The sequence below is a fragment of the Helianthus annuus genome, chromosome 11, assembly GCF_002127325.2.
Source record: "Helianthus annuus cultivar XRQ/B chromosome 11, HanXRQr2.0-SUNRISE, whole genome shotgun sequence".
NCBI lineage: Eukaryota > Viridiplantae > Streptophyta > Magnoliopsida > Asterales > Asteraceae > Helianthus > Helianthus annuus.
The window spans coordinates 113829096-113839207 of record NC_035443.2 but is presented as its reverse complement, the minus strand read 5'-3'; the positions used below and the strand labels follow the sequence as shown (position 1 = coordinate 113839207).

Genomic DNA, 10112 nt, shown 5'->3' with positions numbered 1-10112 from the left:
AGAGTTAGAAATATAGCTTGAAACGAGTCAAACTCAAGCTCTTTTAAGTTAAACGAGATGAGCTCGTGTTCGCCTTACTCGTTCACACCTCTAAATCGGAGTGTTACAAGATTGACCCGTCCCACAAACTTGTCTTTCAAATCATGATTATGAACCATAAACGACAAATGTATCTTCATTGCTTAATTGTAGTGTCATGATGCTTATCGTGTGATTGGTATTGGTGTTCGTTTCATGGAATGTAATTGAATTGGAATAATTCTTTTAAATTCCCAAAATGTGTTTGATTGGTAAAAAAATATGAATGGAATTGGAACGGAAAATATGTAAAGTTACATAACTACCTTGTATCAAGAAAGGAGGTGAACTAGCGATTTAGATTGAGTTTCAGTTCCTTCTTTTGTTAAAACGAAAAACATAAGGAATTGAATTTACATTTGAGTTATATTCACATAAAGAAAATTACATAAGAATAGCAGGTAAACAGGAAACAATATGCATTGCAACTCCCTTTTAAATAGCGAACCCTTTTCTACCGAAAAAGAAACCTTGGTTTATTTTTATATCAATAAATTGTTATGCACAACCTTCTACACTCTGTCCGAGAAACCCACAGTTTGAGGAGCAAGGGAACCAAAAGTATCAAAAGCAAAGGGAACGAAGACATGTTGATTCTCAACACAAAGATTTTTCATGTTTCGCAATTTTCCCTAATTCTGGCTTCAACGTTTCGCAATTTTCCCTAATTCTGGCTTCAACACAGCATGGCCAGCCACGAAACAGCTTTCCCTGAGCCCAACAAGGGGAGATACTCTAGTAAAGTCCACACAAATTTGTTTCGCACTTGCCCAACCACACACAAGAACATTGGTCGTTCGAATAGTGGACCTCCCTTCAAGGGGGTTTGTCAGGAAATTCAAAAGGGTCTCTTTTTTGGCATAGATTCCTGCCCACTTAAGCACCTCACATTGGATATCCATGACCAAATCATGTTTATATTTAAAGCACGATAGCTTCTTACAATGGACCACATGCTGCCCAAAATTATCCAAACAAACCTTACGGTAAGGTAAACTGGGCAAGGCACATCAAGTAAAAACAAAGGTAGCTTTTGATATGCAAGAATAAGAGGTGGAATAGAATTGACCATTTTGAGGGAATGAAGAAAATAGTGTTTAGTTGGTCGATGGAATGAAATCGAAACCCATAGTTTGAGGACCAAGGGAACCAAAAGTATCAAAGGCAAAGGGAATGAAGACATGTTGATTCTCAATACAAAGATTTTTCATGTTTCGCAATTTTCCCTAATTCTGGCTTCAACACAGCATGGCTAGCCACGAAACAGCTTTCCCTGAGCCCAACAAGGGGAGATACTCTAGTAAAGTCCACATAAATTTTTCTCCACCTGCCCAACCACACACAAGAGCATTGGCCGTTCGAATAGTGGAACTCCCTTCAAGGGGGTCTGTCAGGAAATTAAAAGGGGTAACTTTTTTGGCAGAGATTCCTGCCCACGTAAGCACCTCACATTGGACATCCATGACCAAATCATTTCTATATTTAAAGTACGATAGCTTCTTACAATGGACCACATGCTGCCCAAAATTATCCAAATAAACCTTACGGTAAATTGGGCAAGGCACATCAAGTAAAAACAAAGGTAGCTTTTGGTATGCAGGAATGAGAGGTGGAATGGAATGGACCATTTTGAGGGAATGAAGAAAAAAAGTGTTTGGTTGGTCGATGGAATAGAATCGCCTATTCCAAAATGCATTCAATTCCCTCAAAATCATTCCATCCGCCCCCCGATTTTCTCTCCATTCCATTCACTCTTCACCCTTTATTAACAACATCACAACCACCCAAAGATCTAACACCCCCCCACCCCTCAAAAAAAAAAAAAAGAAAAATAAAAATTATTTTTTTTGGGTGGGTGACTAGGGGGTGGGGGTTTATGATTTTTTTTTCTTGGTAGTAGGTTTTGTTTTAGGAGCTTTATGTTTGAGTGGTGAATGATGGGTCTTTTCATGGTTGATAGATGGAGATAAAAGATAGAGAAGGATGGCAATATGACTCTAAGGCTATGCGGTATGGTGATGGTCCCCCCTCGGAGGATGATCCGCCACGTATGATGAGTTTGAGGATGGGGCAAAAAGTATGGAGGTATGGTAGTGGGAGGATGGACCTAAAATGTATATGTATATATTGGAGTAAACTGCTAAAATCATCCCTGAGGTTTGACTCAAATTGCTAGATCAGTCCAAAATCAACTTTTTTTTGCTAAAACAGTCCCTGAGCCTAGTTTCTGTTGCTATTTCAGTCCAATAAATTAACACCGTTAGAACCTCCGTTAATGAATGGGTAAAACTGCTAAATTCGTCCCTGAGGTTTGATTCAAGTTGCTAGATCAGTCCAAAATCAAGTTTTTTGAATTTGTTAATTATAAACTTATTTAGGTATATAATTTTTCTAGACTTGCATTAATTTTTTGAATTTGTTAATTATAAACTTATTTAGATTATAAACTTATTTAGGTATATAATTTTTCTAGACTTGCATTAATTTTTTGAATTTGTTAATTATAAACTTATGTAGATTATAAACTTATTTAGGTATATAAATCATTAATATCACAAGATTATAAACTTATTTAAGGCGGGTCCAGTTATATTTATGTTCGTTGAATAAATCATTAATATCACAAGAGAAAAAAAAATGGTAAATGACAGGTTCTTAATGCATCAATACTTGTACCAAATGCATTATATATTTTCTTAAATGTCTTAAAATTTAAGATAAATTACAAGTCTACCCTAAATATATAATTTAAATTTGTGTTTAGTTATAAAAATATAAACAGAATGTAGCTCTTTTGGAGCGCAATTTTATTTGACCTGTCTTACGAACCCGTTTTGACTCAAACCAAAATAATCCTTTTTATGAGACTTGTTCTGGCACGACATGTTGTCTGACCTCACCTGAATGATAAGTATTATTAAATAAGAAACCACTTAATTAAGTAGAAAAAATGAATAAAAGAACTTTATAATACAAATATTAAATTAAAATAATTGATAAATATTAAACATTAAATATTACGATTTAAATAAAAACAAATAAAAATTATGTTAATTTCTTAATATTTAAATTTACATATAATGTTTGTATTTTTCATAACTAAATATTGTTTAAATTAACTGTTGTCTTATTTAAATCCTTAAATAAATACTAAATATTTACATGGTAACAACAACAACAACATCAAAATAAAATTAGTATTTAAGGCTGGGCCGGTTAAATTACGCTCTTCAAAAAAGCTACATTTATATTTTTAAAACTAATTTTATTTAAATTAAATTAAGTATTATCTTATTTAAATACTTAAGTATATAATTAGTAAACATTTATTGATAATAATAATAATAATAATAATAATAATAATCAAAATAACTAACAAATAATTTTTCAAAATAACTAACAAAAGGAATTTTTTCTCTTGTGATATTAATGATTTATATACCTAAATAAGTTTATAATCTAAATAAGTTTATAATTAACAAATTCAAAAAATTAATGCAAGTCTAGAAAAATTATATACCTAAATAAGTTTATAATTAACAAATTCAAAAAACTTGATTTTGGACTGATCTAGCAACTTGAATCAAACCTCAGGGACGAATTTAGCAGTTTTACCCATTCATTAACGGAGGTTCTAACGGTGTTAATTTATTGGACTGAAATAGCAACAGAAACTAGGCTCAGGGACTGTTTTAGCAAAAAAAAATTGATTTTGGACTGATCTAGCAATTTGAGTCAAACCACAGGGATGATTTTAGCAGTTTACTCTATATATTGTATGTATAGGTGTGTGAGAGAGGGGATTACTGTCTTTTTGTCTTGTTGTGGACCGTCGGAGACGCCCTCCAAAGGACGGTGAGGACGCGGCTTGGGGATGGCAGCATGGAAGGAGGACCGGCGCCGGTAGGGGACGTTCCAAAACCGGTCCCCATACCGAGCAGCCTAAGATACCGACTACCTGAGTACCCTATGTCCTAAATTATATAGTATAGTATGAGATGATTTTTCATAATGCAATGATTCAATACACTAGATTATTTTAAGAGCACTATGATTATCTTTAGAGCACTATAAGTATCGGATATTTCCTTTTCGAAAATCAGTTTCAAAACACAAATCCAAACCTCATAATCCACTACTATGAAGTTTCTCATAATATAAGTTGACTCAGGGTACTTTGAAGAGTACATTCGCGATTCATCCGATATGCATAACAAAAATCTTTTGCAACAGATTAACTATACGCTCTTCTAGAATATAAAGCTATAACAAAAACGCATGCATACATGAATGATCATATATTTTCCAGAAGAAAACACCCCGTTAAGGAACACGTTCCTGGATCTCATACGCGACTCACGTACTGCCCGGTCCTGGTATCAACAATAATCTCTTGATCTCTTTCTACAAACAATGGGACACTCACCACAGCACCTGTTTCGACAGTGGCTGGTTTTGATCCACCTGCCCAAAATAACCATGGATTTCAAGTTATTAAGTGTCCTGATTTCGACCGTTGCAACTGTTTCACATCATCTATGTGTGTGTGTGTGTGTGTGTGTGTGTGTATAGGGTTAGGGTAATATGAAAACTCCTGCAAGTTGTGAGAACTTAGAGAACTCGGCCAAAATGAAGGCTTTTACCAAAAAAAAAAAACTCCTTTACCAAAAATCCTAAAAAAATCAACTTTTCAAAAAAAAAAAAAGTAGTTTTTGTTGATTTACACCACTGTAAAAAAACCCATACAGTGGGTGTAAATGTCGACGTCAGCAGCCTTTTACAGTGCCGTAAAAAAAAGACTGAAAACACTGCTCGGAATTTTTTAACATACATAAAACTAACGACTTTAATATATACAAGAAAAAAGTTCGTTTAAAGATTAAACCACAACGCCACACAGCTAACACCAACCGATCCAGTCTGGTCAATCGACCCACCCAAGCGGGTTTGGTTTGTCGTTTCCGAAATCCGTAGTTGGCAGTTTGGTCGTGAATTCTCATTAAAACCGGCCAAACCAGATCCTTAACACCCCTACTTGAAAGGTGTTTTACACATTATATATGCTATAAATATGCTACTTAGTCACATCAACCAACTTAGGCCCCTCAACTTTGGCAATAACCAACTTTAGCCCCTCAACTTTGATAATGACATGTTATCCCCTCAACTTTGGTGATGACATGTTTAGCTATTTAACTAAAACAACTTCCGCCTCTCAACTTTAATTGTTTAGCCCCTCAACATTAATGATGACATGTTTAACCCCTTACTACATCAAACAACTTTAGCCCCTCAACTTTAATAGTGACATGTTTAGCCCCTTAACTAAAAGTGAAGAATTTATAGTGGTAAACCTCCCAGATAGTTTAGTATACGAGTCTGGTAATAAGTTATTTTTAAGCTAATGGAGTCTCTTGTTTTATAAATAAGATAAATGGCCAGTAACATTTATATAGTATCTTACCTTGAGCGGTGTCACCTTTCAAACCAGGATCAACTTCGACTACTTTCACCTTAACCTGTATCGGAAGCTCGAAATCGATAACCTTTCCCTTCCAAAATAGCAAATTGCAATCCATGCCTTCTTTTAGCCATTTTGTCTTATCTCCCATATCTGACTCGTTAAGACGGACTTCCTCGTATGAAGTCTACAACATAATACGCCAAAATTAAAACAATCAATTTTCTCACAAAAAAATAATATACAAGTGGGCATAAAGATACCAAATCCATGAAAACAAACTGCGGACCGTCCTTGTATGTGAATTGTTTTGTCTCCTTAGAGATCTCAGCTTGTTCAATCTGACAAGATCGTCAAAAACAAATTAAAATAAGAATGTGCATCTTGACTTTTGAGGTCAAACAAACCAATTTTTAACTTCAAATGGCAGATTCTTTTAAGTTTTGGGAAAAAAAAAATACTTTTTAAGCAGATCAACCGTACAAATAATATTGTGTAATGAGATTTGTTTAATATTGAGTTTGTAACAATATCTAAATCTATTTTGGAAGTAAGATGTAGCACTTTGACTTTAAAAGTCAAACTTTTATATATACCTTACTTCCCGCTCTGAAAGTTTTCTCAACAGAGTTTCCCGTGACATAATTCCGTAGCGTGGTCCTTACGTAAGCCGCTCCCTTACCAGGCTTCACGTGAAGAAACTCTGAACATAAAGCAAGAAATTAAAAAAAAAAACAAATAAAATATTTGGGGATAATCTACAAAATAGCAACCAAGTTTTACAAATGCTCTAATATGGTCAGTAAACTTCAAAGTCTGTCTCATTTTAGTCACCATGAAAATTCTGTATAGATGTACACGAGACTAGTTACGAAGCTAAATATCCTGACACTTACTCGACCCACCTATGGATCTTTTTCATTAAGTATGAAGAGATGACCACATCAGGAGGCTTCTTAGATGATTTGTAATACACAAGGCAAATCCCACACTGCGCAAACCCGACCTCAAACACCATCAATGCGCTTTGGGCACATTGGTTGTCGTTGAGTGGAGAACTCCACAATTAAGTGGTCCTTTGTTAGGAGTAACGCTAGGATGATAGGTGTCCTAACCTCCTACGAAGTTTCCACTCGGGCAAACCAAAATCAAGGTCGTAAACTACTTGTGGGCAAAACTGACAATATTAGTTGGTATGCCGAGCCGGATGGATGTTACAGATAGGAGCCTTGATTACATAACGACTTGTTAAGGTTTATTCCAATAGCTACTAAAGCCGTTAATATAACCAAGAATCAAGTCCTCCATGATAGGAGCAAACACATAAAAGTAGATTGTCACCGTGGTTAATAAAAGCGTGAGATGCACGGGGGCGTTTTGGTCCCATAAGCTAAGGCACAAGGCGTGTGCATAAGGCGCGTGTTTTTGTACAACCAAAAGATGCATCTCTCTCATCGGTTTCACATACAAACCTATTTATCAAGTAAACCTTTCGTAATTTCTTCATCCCTTAGGTTGTTGTTACCATAGTCATTAAAGCGAGCGCCCAGGGGCGCAAATCGCCCTGAGTGTGCCTCGCGCCTTTAATCTTCAGGTTAGTTCATAATCTTCTGCATAGTTATTAAAGCGAGCGCCCAGGCGCAAATAAAGCCCCGGGCCCAACAAATCGCCCTAAGTGCGCCTCGCGCCTTTAATAACTTCGGTTGTTACGTATGAACCTCCTACACGCCCTAATTTTGACCCATGACTCGCACGCCTTTTTAAACCAAGATTGTCACTTGTATGTATGGGAACACTTACATTCATGAAACCTAACAACACAACATCCATTGTCCAAAATCTAAACATATTTTCATACTTTCTTCCTATATTAAATCCTAAAAACACATCATCAATTCACCCACATTCAACAAATTCATATCCAAATCTACATCAAACAAAACTTCATTACAACTTACAAACACCAATTAAAAAATTAAAAAGTACCTATAACTTTCCAAGGAACACCATCCACCTCAATATTGGAACCCACCTTGATATCATTACTAGAAAAGGCATAAATCCCTACACCATTCAACAAAAAAACATTAATCAAACACAAACCCACTTGTGCAACTGCATTTAAAACAATACCCAATTTACAAATTCTGAGAAAAAGAAAAAAAAAAAATCATACTTGGAAATGTAGAACGGCGGCGTGGAGTAAACTTCACTGGAAGAAAGAATTTCTTTGTGGAAAAAGAAAGTGAAGAATTTGCAGGAATTTGTGGAGTACTGGATGAGAGAGATGGTAACTTAAAAGTTGTCATCATGTTTGTTTGTGTTTGTGTGTGTGTTTTTTTTTTCACACACAAACCATCATCAATGGAGGTGTAAAACCCAGATGAGTTGGATAAGGGGGTGTTTCGTTGTTTTTTTGTTTCATGGTTTTTAATGGTGTGGACCTTGTAGTTTTAAAATTTGCAATTTGAACCTTCAATTTGTATGTTTTTCGGTGTAAAAATTTTGGAACTTCAGTCTTCAGGTAAGGTTTTTTTAAATCCCACCATCCCTAGACTTCACCAATAGCTTTACTATTTGTAAGACTTACGGGGTACGGTTGTTGTTGTTGTTGTTTATAGTTGTGAAAAGTTCGGTGTAAAAATTTTGGAACTTCTTTATGGTTGTGAAAAATTATAGTTAAAAGAACTACATCAACATAAGTCTAAATATGAGTGAGCTATGTTCAACAGGACTTAGGCCATACGGAGTGGCATCAGTTTTATGCGGTAAATTTGGTTTATCGAAGTGGTAAACCACTGCCAACATAAGTTTTCCGATCAAGCTAAAGGATTTCAGTGAACTTTCACCGAATCAGGGAGAGGGAGGGAAGGGAGAGAGAAAGGGGTGTGTGGTGGGGTCCATGCATTCTCAACCAATCACACATTTTACCTTTTTTTAAATAGTTTACCTATTCCAAAGTGTCTAACCACGTCAACGTTTTTGAGCAATAGGTAAACAAAATAGGTAAAATGATGTGACACTGTTTAATTGGGTGATTTAAGAGTTTACCTATTTAAAGTATCTAACCACTCCCTACACCCTTATCATAATAACCCATTTAGGCAGTTATTATCAACTTAACGCTTAATATTTTTACTTTCCTACAAATACACACCTTATTTAAAAATAAGTGTCATTTAAGCAAGATAATCGGTTATAATCATAAAGCAAGTAAAACGTCTCTATATTAAAACATTCTTCAAATCATCTCATTGAATTGTATCTTTCTTATCATTGCCGGTTGATTGATTGAATCAAGCATGATAAACAATTTTATACTAAAGATGTGCCTATCATATTAAGCATTCTTTATCTTATCACTAGATTATAACCCCGTGTATTAAACGGGTTGAAAACAATGTAATTTTGCATACTAAATAATAAAACAATATATCTTTAAAAACCTAATTTATTACACGGGTTGAATAAATGTAATTTTATATATTAAATAATAAAAAAATACTATATTTTTAAAAACCTCGTGTATTGTAATTTATATACCAAATAATAAAAAAGTTAAATCTTTAAAAACTCTATGTATTACTCAAGTTGAATAAATGTAATTTTAGATTAACAGTATATTAAATAAATATAATTTAGATTAATAGTGTATTAAACAAATATAATTTTGTATAAAGTCTTATATATAAATTTTAAGTAATCAATATATTTGATAAATAATAAAAATACTAATAAAATCTAATTTATATACTAAATAAAAGAAAGGCGGAAAAATCCTAAAAATAGGTGTCTCCAATGAATGACACGTGTCAAATACTGGTTTCTTTTATTATATAGTATAGATAGATGTTCACATCATCGGTTGTTTCAATCGATAACATAATTTGTTTTCATATCATGGATCGATAACCAACGCTACAAATGTGACAAACTGTTGGTGCACTGATGTCTGTTAACTTCGTCTTTATTGAGTCTTGTATTGTATGTATTAGATCAGGGTACGGTAAACGAGAAACAAGTAGTTTGGGGTAATTCCACATGAAATGGTTGTGTGATGTTTCAAATGAAATTAAGAGATTCACACGAAATTACTTAATTCCGCACGGAATTAGTAATTCCGCATGAACCTATGATTTCGTTTGAATTGTCTTCACGCGGAATTAACTGACTATAAATACCTGATCAGTGTGTGTCATTCCATACGGAATTAGTGTTGTTGAGCCGAAGTGCTGCCGGATTTTTGTCAGAACTATTTGTAAAGCTCAGGAGATCAATATAAGAAGGAAATTAGAGGAACAAGCTGTGTTTGACATCATTTACATTGATTCCGCCTTTGTATTTGATGATGAACAACTCATACTGACTGTTTTAGGGTCACTGGACGATCCAACAAGTGGTATCAGAGCTCAGGACGAGGAGTTCATACCAATTCAACTTGATTTCATCGGATTCTCTCTCTTCTACACCTTCTTGTCTGATTTAAACAAAATTTAACAGTTGAAATGGCTTAAATTTCACATATATCAAGTAAAACAGTGTGTTAACTAATCCTTGAAAGATTTGGACCTAA

General features: G+C 34.5%; 1 protein-coding gene across 1 annotated transcript; it reads right to left on the bottom strand.

Moving 5' to 3' along the window:
- Positions 1 to 4181: 4181 nt before the first annotated feature.
- LOC110890904 (elongation factor P) lies at positions 4182 to 7955 on the bottom strand. Its single transcript, XM_022138549.2, has 6 exons — positions 7716 to 7955; positions 7526 to 7603; positions 6136 to 6242; positions 5803 to 5880; positions 5543 to 5726; positions 4182 to 4542 (listed from the first exon to the last, which is right to left on the bottom strand). The coding sequence occupies exons 1-6, from the start codon at positions 7849 to 7851 to the stop codon at positions 4424 to 4426; spliced, it is 702 nt and encodes a 233-aa protein (XP_021994241.1). The 5' UTR covers positions 7852 to 7955; the 3' UTR covers positions 4182 to 4423.
- Positions 7956 to 10112: the final 2157 nt, after the last annotated feature.